At 47.0% G+C, this 15,752-nt stretch overlaps 1 protein-coding gene across 2 annotated transcripts; it reads right to left on the bottom strand.

Annotated features, from left to right (window-relative positions):
* Positions 1-782: 782 nt before the first annotated feature.
* LOC125942618 (transcription factor Adf-1-like) lies at positions 783-11,677 on the bottom strand. 2 transcript variants are annotated; one of them, XR_007465265.1, is made up of 3 exons: positions 11,167-11,677; positions 10,409-10,565; positions 783-2,668 (listed from the first exon to the last, which is right to left on the bottom strand). XR_007465265.1 is itself a non-coding variant. In XM_049660821.1 (3 exons), exons 1-3 carry the CDS (start codon positions 11,313-11,315, stop codon positions 2,515-2,517), a joined length of 456 nt encoding a protein of 151 aa, XP_049516778.1. In that variant the 5' UTR covers positions 11,316-11,677; the 3' UTR covers positions 783-2,514. The 2 variants fall into 2 exon arrangements, 1 of the variants encoding a protein (XP_049516778.1); XM_049660821.1 differs by having other exon boundaries at positions 11,171-11,677.
* Between the last annotated feature and the right edge of the window lie 4,075 nt (positions 11,678-15,752).

Below are 15,752 nucleotides of genomic sequence, written 5' to 3'. Positions count from 1 at the left end.
ATACTGCTTGAATGCTGGAATGGTCATTGTAACACATATGCAGGGTGTTTCATTTTAGCTGTACCAAATTTTTTAAAATTGCCTGTGGTAGATAGGACAATTATAATCCCTGATTTAAACTACTAGATGACGTGGCCATTACTTCCACGACAAATGAAAACGCCTTATTGAATAGATAACCTAATTACGCTAATTAAAACTTTGAAATATAATATCCCATACTGGTTTAGTCCTGCGAATTCGTTCTAAGTGAATACGCCTTGCAAACTCAGTTGCTATAATTCGTAGATTGAAAGATGTGCCGTACAATATTTAATTGGAAAGTTAATTAGCGTAATTAGGCTAATCATTCATTTAGGCGTTTTGATTTCTCGTGGAAGTAATGGCCGCCTCATCGAGTGTGGTGATCAATAATAATAATTTTGCTATCTGCCTCAGTCCATTGAAAAAAAAAATTTGGTGCAGCTAAATTAAAACACCCTGTATAGTGACGACATTCTCTCCCTGAAACATACTAGTCACATTCATTTGAATGGTAAGCGTAAACATTCTTTTGTAGCTTCACTGGTGTCTGATATAATGTAATGCCAGCTTATATGCTGCGTTGCAAAGAGTAACCACAGAATTGGCACAGTTATATATAAACAAAAGGCTGATTGTGAGCCCGTTTTTTTTGCTTACCATGTTACAAAGAAAATGATATAGCGTATTTTCTTTGTGTTCATTGCTAGTCTTCAATATGCGATCTCTTACGTCTTTCAGGTATCTGGCCACCGGAAACAGCTACCAGTCTTTGTCCTACAGTTTCAGAGTGGGAAAGTCCACGGTATCACAGCTGGTTCCCAAAGTTTGTCAAGCCATATGGAAAGCGCTGCGGCACCGAGTGTTTCCACCGCTCGCTCGCGAGCACCTTCATGCCATAGCTGAAGAGTTTTTACATAGATGGAATTTCCCAAACTGTGTCGGAGCTATAGACGGAAAGCACATTCATCTCAATGCACCACCCAACTCCGGAAGCTTGTATTTCAATTACAAGCAAGGTTTCAGTGTAAACTTAATGGGCTCGTGTGACGCGAGCTACAAGCTTACCTCCGTCTACATCGGATGCTACGGCCGGGAAAGTGACGGTGGCGTTTTTTCAAAATCGCTGTTGGGCAGGTTTGTCGATGACGCTGACAAAAACTTCCCTGCTCCTACAGACCTTCCATATGGTGGACCAGAGCTTCCATACGTGTTTGTTGCTGACGATGCATTTCCTCTCAAGGCGAACTTAATGAAGCCTTACCCTGGCATGCATGCAGCAGGCACGCCAGAAGGGTTAATAACTACAGGCTTTCGAGGGCACGTCGATGCATTGAGAACACATTCGGAATTATGTGTGCTCGTTGGAGAGTGCTGAGAAACAGAATGGGCCTTGTACCTGACAATGCAATTTCAGCTGTCTCTGCTTGCTGATGTCTTCACAATTATCTCATGAAAGAAGGAAAGCATGCTGGCAGTTATTGTCCATTTAACTTTGCCGACACTGTTGATAGCTCAGGAGGAATTGTCACAGGTGGCTGGAGAAACACTGTTGAACAATTACCTCAAGTTCTTCGGCAGGGTTCAAATACACATTCCCGAAGAGCAGCAGATGTGCGGGACGGCTATGCTAGCTATTTCCATGGGTCTGGCGCTGTCCCGTGGCAGTGGAAGTAAGAGTTTGAGCCTGCTCCAACTTCATTTTTTTCTTTTGTCAGCAACGCCAAGCTAAGGTTCTGTGGCTGATAGGAGTTCAGCCATTTCACTGTTGCAAAAAAAGAGAAATGAATTATTTCTGTAAAACTTTATTGCACATTTATCTTGTAAAAGCTAGCAACAGCCTTTATGTTGCCCACCTCACTCAATACACATGTGAGCTCCCACAAAGCATGACTGACAGTGTTAGCTTTCACACTAAACATAAAAGATACAAACCCTTAAGATATCCCTAAAAACGAGGTGCCGTCATTAGTAGCATACAACACACAATCAATATGTTACAAACATGAGTGATACAATAATTTGCAGCATAGTTTTATATAAAACTTAACAAAACCACTGAAAGCGAGATGCCAGCCTCGTGTACACATTTACTATATCACAAAGAGATTAAGTGGCAGAATAGTGCAACCTTGAGGTAGTTGATTCAGTACTTGAGGGAAACGCAGCCTCAACAAGCATTTCATGCATCTTGAGTTTCAAGATTGCTCTGTGTTTCTCATTGATCTTAGCCAACATTGGCTTCAGACTCAAAAGAAATAATTCATCTGCATCAACCTCCACTGAAGAGTTCAGTTGGTGAAGGCGTTTGCGATTCTCAATGAGTGTACTCATCATCAATTCATCAATGTCGCGATCCCTTCGTTTATTTTTCTTGGAATTTCCTCGTTTTGCCTGTGGAGAGGCTGTTGGTCTATCGTTACATATCTGTTTATTTAGCGTCTCGTCTGAAGGGAGAGCCTAGTTTTGAGCTGGCTTATCCAGGGCATCGTCTTAGCAGCTTTCCACAGCACTGTCCACAAAAAATGAGCTGCAAATGTCTTCAACTGTTGTGAGTGTGTTATCAGCATCAGATTCAGGTGGGCACGATGGTAAAGCAGGCTGTACAGGACCAAGGCTTGGAGCGGCTTCCATACTGGAAATGGTTCTAAATGATAAAATGTGAAAAGAGAAAATAAGGCAGATTGTTTTATGAGTACTTTCAGTCCAGAGCAAACTCTGACGAAAAATTTCGATCATATGTCAGGGACGGTATGGTATTTTATGGAAATCATTTCTTGAAACATGCGACTTGGTCTTGAGCTGATTTGATCAATCTTTCTACAAAATTTTATGACCGCAAGATTTCGTCAGAGTGAGTAAACATGCTTTTCTATACATCTGTACAGCTCGGTCCACTCTTAGGGGGAACACGCGAGCGCGTGGCCGGTGGCCCCCGCGGTGCTAGCTGGCGGCGAGATTTGTAAACGCGGCGCATGCGCATAGAGTCGTAAGGGTGGTGCGTGCCCCGCTTCGTCTGGTACTTCTCCGCCCCTGCGCTCGACAAGCGCTGGAGAGCGCATCCGTTTTTCCGCGGTGGGATTTATCTAGCCGGCACTCTGCCTGCGGCTCATCGGGTAATCAGCACCGCCCCTGTGCTCGACAAGCGCTGGAGAGCGCATCCGTTTTTCCGCGGTGGGATTTATCTAGCCGGCACTCTGCCTGCGGCTCATCGGGTAATCAGCAAGCAGAAAAAAAGAGTTTTGTTTGTCGCTGCAGTCTCTCGCAAGTTTTAACTCGACTCGGTTCCTAATTGTTCATAGAAGAAACGTCCATAGAAACACCATAGTGAGGATATTTCTGATATTGATTGGACATGCAGTTTTATGAAAATTATTCTGATACACCCACACGTGTGCGCAATGACATAAGGTGTGCATAGAACGACACATGAAAGTAAACGTGGAGGAGACACTTTATTTCTTATATTTTTGTGACGGGTATATGGGGACAGAACTAGTCACACGACTTTAAAAGGTTGCAAAGCTGGTAGTGTTTGGCAAGAAGTCCATACTCAGTAAAACGCAAAAAAAAGCGCACACGTGTGCAAGGGAAATAGGACCAAGCGCTGCTCACAGCTGAGAAAATTTACACGAATAATGGTTGTACAGCAACCCCTATAACTGTGGAATTCCGCAAAAGTGATAACGAAGCCCGTCACTTCCGCAACCTTGTGTCAATGCTAACGGATAAGCTAGTCGTATGTTTTTCACATACTGCTGGCTGGTAATGATGGTGATGAATGGTGTTTAATCGCGCAAGGGCCAGGTATGGCCAAAGAGCGCCAGGCCAGTGTTAATAGGTTGACAATGGAGCAATGAATTGCGAAAGATAGATGTGTCGTGGCTGTAAAAGGGCCTAAAAACAATCGCTGTAAAATGCGTAAAATATATATGTAATAAAATTATGGCAATGGCTAATGAGGTGCACTATGAGACGAAAGAACAATTTGCAAGATAATCATGATAAATGAGAATTTATCACTGATAAGTCTTTTCAAACAGCACTACTGCCTTGACAGGCCCTTTGAAATGCAAGGGCCTGGAGACTCGTGCTATACAAAACTACTATCGCAGCGGCATCCTCTGGAGAGAGGATGCGCTATGAAACTATTGGGCAAATAACATGCAATATAACATCGCTAAGAAAGCCCAGGACAGCTTTGGTGTTAAAGAGGGGTTTGTCACCCAGAAACATAGCGGGATGGAGAGGGAGACAGTACCGGTACGCTAGAGGAAAGTGCCTTTTTCTCTCTGTTTCGGCTTCTCTGCACTCCACGAGGGCGTGAAGCACGGTAAGCCTCTCTCCACATCTACCACAGGTTGGTGGGTCATTTCCAGTTAAAAGAAAATTGTGGGTGCCGTATGTATGTCCTATTCTCAAACGAGAGAATAGGACATTAGTTCTTCGTATTTTCGTAACGGGATGCCAGGGACCTATCTGTGGCTTAACTAAGTGGAGCTTATTGTTGGTTTCGGCATCCCACAAGCACTGCCAATGGCTTCGAAGTTTCTTTCTCAAGTAGGGCTTGAGGTCTGCGGCAGGGATAGAAGCGGTAGGGTTAAGGGCTCGCGATGTAGTTGATGAGGCCATTTGATCAGCCAGAACATTGCCCTCGATGCCTCTATGGCCAGGCACCCAGCACAAAATAATATGCTGGTTAGACATGTATGCTTTGCACAGAGCAGAATACAGTTCAATGAGTACAGGGTTTTTGTGTCTATGTAGAGTCATGATAGCTTTCACAACGCTTAGGGAGTCTGTAAATATTATTGATCGTTTGAGTTTTGACTTGCCTATATTCTTCACGGCTGATAAAAGTGCATAGGCTTCAGCCGTAAAAATGCTTGTTTCCGGGTGCAGTACATCGGACTCGGAGAACGATGGGCCGACTACTGCATAAGAAACTCCTGCATGTGACTTGGAAGCGTCAGTGTAAAACTGAGTGCAGGACGAGTACTTGAACTGGATTTCTAGAAAATGCATCTGGATATGTACCTCTGGAGCGTCTTTTGTGACCTCTACAAACGAAGTATCACACTCTATGAGTTGCCACTGCCACGGTGGCACTGGATTTGCTGGGGCCATCAAATTATTTTCAAGTAGTGGGATATCCATTTCTGCGCTAATTTTTCTTATACGTAGTGAGAAGGGTTCTCTTACTGTCGGCCGGTTATTAAAGAGTGTGGCACTGGTCATATCATTTATGATTGAGAAGGACGGATGTTCCGAGTTCGAATTTAGTTTCAGGAAATAGGTAAGGCTTAAGTATGAACGTTGCATGTCAAGCGACCACACGTCCGCTTCTACGTACAAGCTTGACACAGGACTTGTCCTGAAGGCACCAGTGGCTAGGCGGATGCCTAGGTGGTGTACAGGATCCAGCATCTTTAGGGCGCTTGGCGTAGCGGAATGGTACACTATGGCGCCGTAATCTAGTCGTGTGAGTATGAGGCTCTTATACAGATTTAAAAGGCACTTTGTGTCACTACCCCAAACGGTGCGTGACAACACTTTTAGAATATTCATTGTTTTCATGCACTTGTTCCTTATATACTGTATGTGTGCCACAAATGTAAGTTTCGTATCTAGAATCACACCTAAAAATTTGTGTTCTGTTTTTACGGCCACACGTTGTCCCTGCAACTCAATGTCAGGATCGGGGTGCAGACCCCTCTTCCTGGAGAACAGGACGCAGGTGGTCTTTTGTGGGTTAAGGCTAAATCCATTCTCGTCTGCCCACTTAGACACTTTGTTCAGACCAAGCTGAATCTGCCGCTCACAGACTGCAAGACTGCACGAGTCGAAACCTAACTGTACATCATCCACGTATGCAGAGTAAAACATGTTTCTTGGGATATACAGACGCAAAGAACTCATTTTTACGATAAAGAGAGTGCAACTCAGTACCCCGCCCTGTGGCACTCCAGTTTCCTGCACAAATGGTCTTGATACAGCATTTCCCACACGAACACGGAATGTGCGATTAGATAAATAACTTTCTATGACATTTAACATGTTACCACGTATACCAACGTGTGAGAGGTCTCTTAGTATTCCAAACCGCCACGTGGTGTCGTAGGCTTTTTCCATATCAAGGAATACAGACAGAAAGAACTGCTTATGGACAAAAGCTTCACGAATTTGCGTTTCAATACGTATCAAGTGGTCGGCGGTGGATCGACCCTCTCGAAACCCGCATTGGTACGGGTCAAGCAGTTTGTTTGATTCGAGGAAATGTATTAGTCGGCGGTTTATCAATTTTTCGAACAGTTTGCAGAGACAGCTTGTTAGTGCTATAGGCCGGTAACTCGAAACAGACGATGGGTCCTTGCCCTGCTTCAGTATAGGGACGACAATGGCCTCTTTCCAGGCGGCGGGGATCTTGCCGGAGGACCATATAGCATTGTAAAGGCAGAGGAGAGTTTTCTTTGTTTCATGGGGAAGGTGTTTTAGCATTTGATAAACTATGCGATCAGTGCCTGGGGCAGACTTGTTGCAACAACTAAGCGACGCATAGAGCTCAGCGATGCAGAATGGCTGGTTGTATGCCTCGTCTCCGGTGCATTTTCTTTCTATTTTCTGTTTTTCTATGGTAGCCTTGTGTCTTTTAAATGTTGGCGAATAATGGGATGAGCTTGCCACATGTTCAAAATGTGCTCCCAGGCAGTTAGCTTGGTCTTCCAGACTGTCGCCTTGTGTGTTTACCAACGGGAGTGAATAAGTTTGTAGCCCTTTTATCTTATTAACTTTCTTCCAGACTCTGCCCTCGTCTGTATACGAGTTGATGCCTGATAAAAACTTCTCCCAACTCTCTCTCCTGGCCTGTCGACGTGTTCTTCTCCCCTGCGATTTTATCTTCTTAAAATTGACAAGATTCTCCGCAGTTGGGGAGTCGCGTAGCAACCCCCACGCTTTGTTCTGTTTCCTACGAGCGTTCCGACATTCCTCGTTCCACCATGGGAGACGGCGTTTGCATGTCTCACCGCTTATTTCAGGTATACATTCAGAAGCGGCATCAATGATAAAACATGTAAAATACTCGACAGCAGCATCAATTCCCAGCGAAGATATTTCAGACCACGAGATACTACTTGTAAGACTTTGGAATTTCTCCCAATCTGCCATATCCAACTTCCAGCGGGGAGCCTGTGGTGGAGGTTCGTTTTGTAGTGGTGATCTCAGCAGTATCGGGAAGTGGTCACTCCCGTAAGGATTTTTTATAACTTCCCATTTAAGTTCAGCAAATATAGACGGGGAAGCTACACTGAGATCAATGGAAGAAAACGTTTTGTTTGCGAGATTGTAGTAGGTGGGTTCCTTCTTATTCAGGAGACACGCACCAGAGGAGAAAAGAAATTGTTCGATTAGGCGTCCTCGCGCATCGATACGCGTGTCGCCCCACAAGCTGCTGTGTGCATTGAAATCGCCAAGAACTAGGTAAGGTTCTGGTAATTCATCTATTAGTGACTGAAATTCATGTTTGTGTAAAGGATAATGTGGGGGTATGTAGAGCGAGCAAATAGTAACGAGTTTACCCAGAAGTACAGCACGAACGGCTACCGCCTCAAGTGCCGTATTAAGTGGAAGTTGCTGACAGGCTACACTTCTGTCGAGTATGATGGCCACACCACCAGATGATGCGGCAGAATCCTCGCGATCTTTTCGGAAAACAATATTCTGACGTAGGAAGTTGGTGTTTCTGGAGTTTAGATGTGTTTATTGAACACACAGCACCTTTGGATTAAATTTACTGAGAAGTTCTTGGACATCGTCTAGGTTGTGGATTAATCCCCTAACATTCCACTGCATTATTTTATTCATGTTGGAGGAAAATAAAAGGTGCTGTGTGTTTCAAGGGGTGTGTACAGCCTATTTTACAGAGCCTTTTACAGGCGCTGTAACTGGTGTCTTGTCTTTTTTGGAGCGTTCTTGGGAGAGTCGCCGCTCCCTAGGCACTCCATGTGCCGTCTGAGAAGTTGTGTCCATTGCCTCTTGCGAGGCGTTGGACACTCGCTCTAACGAGCGATGTGTGCGTCGGTTTGGCTTCGCCTCGGAAGACGAAGCCTTTGTCCCCACCAGTGCGGAGGTTGACGGTACCTCCTTAGCCTCCGTGCTATCCTGGCTGCTGCCAGAGCTAGCAGGGGCCAGTGGTGTGGCCAAGTTCGGTGATGGCAAGGCAGCCTTGGCTGCTCCCACCATAGGGGCGGCTGCCACAGCCGGCGGCTCGCTGCGCGCGGGCCGGGCAGGTGGCGGAAGCCGGTGCGACGTTGCCCCCTGACGCGTCGCCTCGGCATATGTTGTGCTGTGGAATGGCAAGCACCTTTTACGTGCTTCCTTGAAGGAGATGTTCTCACGAACTTTGAGAGTGATAATTTCTTTCTTTTTTCCAATTTGGACAAGACCGGGAGTAAGCTGATGCTCACCATCACAGTTTACACAGTGAGGTGCCGCTTCACAGTTGTCTGAGGAATGACCTTGCGTTCCACATTTCGCACATGTTAGTCTACCACGGCAGCTCTGTGAGCCGTGGCCAAATCTTTGACATTGGAAGCATCTTCTGGGATTGGGGATGTATGGCCTGACAGCTAACTTTGTGTATCCGGTTTCTATGGTTTCTGGCAGACCGCAAGTGGCAAAAGTCAGGATCAGGTGTTTAGTGGGAATTTCCTTATTTTCTCTTCTGATAATGATGCGCTGTACGTTTGTTACGTTTTGTTCTTTCCAGCCTTCCAATAGTTCGGTTTCGGACAAGTCGATTAGATCTGCATCAGACACTACTCCACGTGCTGTGTTCATAGACCGATGAGGTGAGACGGTAACAGGTATGTCTCCAAATGCCACAAGGTTGTTCAATTTATTGTGCTGCGCTTTGTCACGGATCTCAAGCAGGAGGTCCCCGCTCGCCATTTTGGTGACCTTGTAACCTGGGCCAAGGGCGTCAGTCAAGCCTTTCGCAACAAGAAAAGGGGATACGGTTCGAGCTGGTTTTTCAGTTTTCTCACTGTGCACAACTTGGTATCGGGGAAAAATTTCTTTCGGTCTGAATAGGTTTAATATTTCATCGGTGCGCCCCCTCTTGTGAGGGTGACGATCAAGTAGACGGGGAAATGCAGGTGTTCCCATATTAGTTCGGTTTATTTCGGCGGCAATGGCGGCCACCCACCACGGAGCCCAACTAGGGGACGCTGCAGCACTTAAGGTGTAAGGCTGCAGACGCCAGCCGTGCATTGCTGCTATAACCCAATATAAGGTACCCAAGAGAGGGCACATACACAAGGTTAACCCGAGCCGCCTATGAAAACGTGGAAGTAACAGAAGAGAATAGGAGACAGGACAGTAAAGAAAGGAGATAGGAAAGAAAAAGGGCAGAGAGGGGGATAGGAAAAGGCGACCACCGATTTCCCCCGGGTGGGTCAGTCCGGGGGTGCCGTCTACGTGAAGCAGAGGCCAAAGGAGTGTGTTGCCTCTGCCGAGGGGCCATAAAGGTCCAAACACCCGGCTTCGGCTCAACTCCCAGGATCCCCTTTTCCCCGGACACGGCTAAGCCGCGCACGGTTAGACGCGGGAGGGTCCGACCCTCATGTGCTCGGGTACGTGGTGTCGCAACACACCAAACGCCTGCTTACGCAGACGCCCCTGCGGGTACTGCTGGCTGGTACTGGTCGCTTTTCATAAAAGACAAAACGAATGAAGTCCGATGCAGCGAGCATACCAAGTTTGCCCATCCAACTATATTAGGTCCGCCTATTCAACAAGCGGGAGGCAGGGTTGATATCAGTGCTTCACAGTGCGAAAAAAAAAAGAAATAAAGCCGGATGGGCCAGCGCTCGCTAGCGCTGCGGCGAAGATGCAGCACACGACGCAGGGCACGCACCGCCCGAATGAATCTATGCGTATGCTCCGTGTTCGAAATCTCGCCAGCAGTTAGCGCTCCGCGGACCGCTGGCCTTGCGCTCGCGTGTTCCCTCAAAGAGTGGACCGAGCTGTACATCATAGAAGTAGAACCAATAAATGCAAGACGAAGGTACGTGAATCGATGTATTGCGATTTCAGAACTGCACATATAATGAGCTGACTACAACACAAACACACAGTAGCAGTCCAAACAAAACTTGGTAAAGTGGCTGTTTGGGCTAGTTGGTGAAATATTGTCGAAGGTGCACAGCGCGAAGAAACCACAAGAACAAAAACAGTGCTTATCCGTGCCTGTCGCCCCTGTGGTTTTATCGCACTGTACACCGTCGACCCTACTACAACATCGGTCCTAATTCGGCTGAAGCAAGCGCTTGGAGGAAAAAAAAATATATGTTTTAGTTTAAATACAAAAATATAAGATGTACCTCACCTTCTACATTGAATCGCATCTGCCAAGAACATCAGGTGCGGCATCAGGACCCACTGTTTTCCAACATCTCCTGCGCCACTTCCCGACTTGCTGTGGATTTTTCTTTGTCGTAAGAATTTCTGCCTCAGGTAGGCCCATCGATGTTGGATCTCTGCGACTGCATGTAAGAAAGGAGTTAAATTAATTACCAAAAAAACAGAAAACGTTTAAAAAAAGCAACAAAAGAATTCAGTGGCAAAAAGAAAAGCTAGAACTGCATCACTTCGCTAGGAAACCATTTATTGTGCGGCACTAGACGTCTATATTCTATAAGCACCGTGGTTTTACCGTTTTAAAGAGCAAATATCTCACAGCTTTATACACCTCTTATAAAGCATCAATTTCATTACAACCGATTTCAGAATCCTCGCCAGCTTATGAGTTTTTACCCTTGACTTATAAGAATTAAGCAGCACTGGCCTACATTCTGGACACATGCATGTCGACTGACGCTTTGCTCGACAATCAACCGCCGTGGTAACATCTCGCCATTTACGACCTATACAGCATGAGAATGTTTTAGCGCGATACACGCGATTCTCGGTGCACGTCATATTCGCTATGGTTAACTGGAAGCCTACGTACCAGGTCCCCCCATCGCTACATTCAGCTCCAGAGAAATACACATTGTGCTTTGTGGTGAAGCATATCTACCATGGTAAAGCACGTCTGCCATTTAACAAGAACACCAGCGGACTGTTTACTAAAGGCCAACGAACTTACCGTCACGTTTCAGAACGCCGGATATTTCCAGCCAGGCGTCATTCCGCAGTTGACTGTCGCGGTGTGTCTTGAGGCGCTGGTCGTACAAAATGGGCCTCTGACGCACTTCGTCGATAAGAAGCTCGTCTGTTGAGATAGTCGCCATTCTCACACCCGGCCACGCACCGCTGAGAAAAACCAAACGCAGGCACAAACACAAATACTGGCACCGTCACAGCTCCAACACAACGCGCACACACGCCACCACCACTGCACACACACGTTGAAACAGTGCGAAGGTTCGTCGCAAAACTGCGAAGGCACAAACAGAAATACGGGCGCCGTCTCAGCTCGAACACGACGCCCACACACGCCACCAGCACTGCGCACTCACGTCGAAACAGTGAGAAGGTGCGTCGCAAAACGGCGAAGGCACAAACAGAAATACGGGCGCCGTCGCAGCTCGAACACGACGCGCACACACGCCACCAGCACTGCGCACTCACGTCGAAACAGTGCGAAGGTGCGTCGTAAGGCACAAACAAATACGAGCGCCGTCGCAGCTCGAACACGACGCGCACACACGCCGCCACCACTGCGCACACACGTCGAAACCGTGCGAAAGCACCAAAGGAGAATTCTAGGCAAACGCACCAAAGCAATGCCGGCGCTGTTGCAGCTCGAACTACGCACACACGCTCTCTCCGTTGGGTCGTTGCTCTAACTGGGGATGCCGGTAGTCGCGTCACCGGAAATTTAAAACCGAAACTGCGGCGCTTATTGGACACGCCTGTAACTGTCGTATCTGTATGAAACGTAAAAGTAGCGGGCCTTCCAACAATTGCGCTCGCGTGCGTGACGACTGTTGCGCTCTTAACGCTTCATACGATTGTAGTCTGAACAATTTAGTTGCGCTTTTTGCGTTTGCGCTTACGTTTCTTGTGAAATATCTGCACATTACGTACGTAGACTGAACGTACCTTTATACACATATCTTCTCGGGCTGTGATGGCCCCACAACATGGTTTCATTGCCTGCATTGTGGTGACGTAGCGCAGAGCAAATAATTATCGCCACGTCACTGTAGCTACTTGCAAGGTGTCCATGCGCCGTAGTGGACGAAGATGCTGAGGAGTGCGTAGTGTTTTCCAACGACAACGTATGACAGCTGTCATTTGAGATGACTGCTCTGTCATCTTCTATGTATCGCAGCGGCAGTGTCGCTAACACGGTCAGCGTCGGGCATCGCTTGCTTTTCTAGACTCATTACGGTGGCATTTCTTCATCACAAGCACTTCACACTAAAAAGTTGCAACACCTTCCTGCGTTCGAAGTCTCATTTCATAACTGCACACTAGAGCCCTCACCTGCCAAAATGCGATTATTACGGTGTCGTGACGATATCCATCTGCGCTCACTGTTAGCTCCAGCAAAAACAATCAGCAAGCACCTTGGAGTGCAAAACAGACTCAAAATACTGCGTATATGCGCACAGAGGCACCTTCAGTCGGCAAGCAATGAAAAGCAATTAACTGTGACGCTGGGCAGCACACTCTTCTTCACAATGGATCACGGAGGCTTCGCGTACAGAAATAAACTGACCGTACAGCCATTTTGCAGCGGCAGTCGTTGCTCCCCTCTCTATGGCTAGAGTCTCGTTTTTCGTTGGTAAAGCGGCGGCCTTAGTGAAGCGCCTGCGGTGAACAGCCATGCCCCGGCGATGCGTTGCCCTTCCCCTAACAAACAGGGAATGGTGAGATCATTGTCAGGTCTGACCTAATCGATGATGGTGATGATGATAATGATGATGATTTATTGGAATTCCCATTGAAACGGGGCGGCGACAAATAGTAACCTAGCCTGCTTGATTTTGAAGTTGAGTTTATTTTCATCAGTAGTACAAAAAAATAACAGGTGATCAGGTATAATCAGGTAATCAGGTATACTATACAGGTTCTTTACTAGCATTTTTGTATACCTCTCATTAATCTTTTTCTTTCGAGAATCGAGAATAGCACTGCAGCGCCCCTGGCGACTCCTCCCCGTATGAACTCCCTTGTGCGTACGACCCTCTAGTACAGTGTCTAGAATAGGGGAAGTGTGCAGACCGCACCGCTGGCTCTGAGGCCGCTCCGCGATGCGCGGAAACGAAAGGTCCAGGGGGCGCTGACACCCGTTCACACGTAGGGTGCCTCGATGCCCAGCTGGCATCGAGGCACCCTATTCACACGTCCGCTCGCCGCGAAATCGTCTGCTCACCGCGCGGTAAATCGGCCGAGCTTGGCGACGGGTCATTAGTACCGCGGCGTTCCTTCTGTGACTTGCGCATGCATACATCCTTTTTATTTGCCAACCATATGTGTCGTGCCAATGTGAATGAAGACTTTTGTAAAGCGATCTTTCTTTTTTTTGCCGCCGTGAATTTTGTTCTTGCAGATCGCTCTCGCATCTCGCGCTTCTTTACATATACCCCGCGGCTTCTTTAACATGCTGATACAGCACAATTTCCAAGCCCAACTGCAATCTATTGCAAGCGCAATGAAATTTGTGGCGTTTAGCCGAAGTGGGGTTACGATGGCGCTATCAAGAGTGACGCACTTTGGCGAGTACGCGGCGTACGAGAAGGAAAAGCTGGCAAGTTCGCTTCGGATAGAGCGAACTGTTGAAATACGATCGGGTGACAGTTGTATATTTTCTTAAATGTTTATTTGCTCGAATTGTTTTTGCTTTTGCTGTTTTTCTTCTATGATCAAAGCACACATCTCTGCTTTAAAAAAACATTTTTATTCTAGAAATAATTGACACTAAAATATAGAACAAAATCCTAAATTGCAGCTAGCACTTTGGGTTTTTTCAATCGGAACAAACATAGTGCACACTATTTTTAAAAGGCTGGCATTCTGCATTCAAGTAAGGACATGGGGTAGATCCAGCATGAGTTACTGCCATTCAAGTTGTTCTTAGTTTCAGGTGTTTCCTTCTTTCGCTTGCTGAAGGTTGATCTTTATTGAAGGACTTGGTAAAAAAATGAAGCCTACTGGAAGAAAGAACTTCATTATGTTGTCTGTCAGTTCCTCCTGGTGTGCCTGACACCCGACACGGGGCACATTCTGCATGATGTGAAGAACTTCCATCATACTGTCTCGGTGCCCTCAATAGTATGTTCGAAGTGGCCCGACACGAACTGTTTATCGAAGTGCAGCTCGCAGACGGCTGCGTTGCGCTCAAGCGGCCTGTCCGCCCTTGGTATATTGCGCTGCCATTGTTGAAATATTTGCTCTTCTTTCGGCACACCGAACAACGACACCTTTTCTTTGCATGATTTGTACCCGCTCTTGCAGCCGGGTACAAAATAGTGACTGTGCCGTCGGCTCATCGCGCCTCCTCAAAGCAGCATTTGCACACAGAAAAACTACGCAAAAAGCCCTCACCACGTACGCAGTCGGGGATCCAAGCACACAGAAGCATGCGTTACGGGCGGCGGCCGGACGTGTAAGCGGGAAAGCACGCCATCTAGCGGAAGCATCGCCAAGCGGCGTCAACGCTTGCCATACGCGCCACTTGGCGGTAATCACACTTCAAGTATTCTAGGCATGGAGGGAGGAAAAAAACTCCATGATTCTAGGCACTGTACCTCTAGAATGCATCGGCTTGTAAGCTGTCGCCTCATTCTCGCCACCCCCGGTAAAAAAGTGCAAAATCTAATAATTCGCCCGATCTCCGTTTGTCATCGGAAATTTAGAGCCTTCATAACGAAAAACCGATACTTTAGAAAATAAATTGTTCGTTATTTTATTTGTTGTATTTTAAAGTATTCGATTGAAGTAAAGTGTAGGTGCAAGAATGCACCGCTTATGCCTTGTTCGCATTCGACGGAGGATAGAAAGATAATAGAGTGTTTTAGTTGAGCGTCTTTACGGTCCGCTCCGCTCCTTCTTGCCCCGCTAAGCCACAGCGGAGCGGCGGGCGATTTTCACGTTTAAGTTATGCGTGTAGCATAGCGGAGCGGACCTTTCGTAGTTGCAGCGCCCTCTGGCCAAATTCAGCGTAGTGAAACAAAATAAAAAAGAACGTTTTGTCACTTTTACAAAGTAAGACGAATATATATATAACTTATTTGTTCATTAAGTATCTAGACGGGTGCTTGTAATACGTTAACGGTCCATTTTATCGAGTTGAAAATGAAGCGTCGACTTGTTGAACGCCACGTGATAGCCAGCGAGGTTGCATTTCAAATCTAATCCAATCCTTTTTGACGCCAATGCGCTGGCGACGTTTTTGTTAGCTGTGCTGTTGACTTTATTTCCTTAAATAACCAGTTGGAGGTGTATTACACAAGTTATTCGCGCTCGCACGAGTGGTGCCTCGATGCAAGGCGCTTCGATGAACGCGCGAGAGAGGGCGCGTGCATCACCCACCCTCGCTAGCGAAAGACGGCAGCAACGCTCCCCGCTCCGCTTAGGCAGCTTGTAAGCGGACCGTGATTCTCGCTCCGCCAGCCCGCTTGCGGCTAAGCGGAGAGCGCATGCGCATTCGTGCTTCCGCTCCGCTCAGCACCTAAGCGGAGCGTAAAAACGCTAAACTAATACCCCTGTCACACGGC

The sequence above is a fragment of the Dermacentor silvarum genome, chromosome 1, assembly GCF_013339745.2.
Source record: "Dermacentor silvarum isolate Dsil-2018 chromosome 1, BIME_Dsil_1.4, whole genome shotgun sequence".
NCBI classification, from domain to species: Eukaryota; Metazoa; Arthropoda; class Arachnida; order Ixodida; family Ixodidae; genus Dermacentor; species Dermacentor silvarum.
Note: the sequence above shows the minus strand (reverse complement) of the source record. Positions and strands in the feature narration are given on the sequence as shown.

Excerpts from the sequence above, each read along its gene's own strand:
- LOC125942618 (XM_049660821.1), bottom strand. The coding sequence starts at position 11,315 with ATGGCGACTATCTCAACAGACGAGCTTCTTATCGACGAAGTGCGTCAG. Across the intron at positions 10,566-11,170 it reads CGGCGTTCTGAAACGTGACG|TCGCAGAGATCCAACATCGA; the intron begins GTAAGTTCGTTG and ends TCTTACATGCAG. Across the intron at positions 2,669-10,408 it reads GATGCGATTCAATGTAGAAG|AACCATTTCCAGTATGGAAG; the intron begins GTGAGGTACATC and ends TTTATCATTTAG.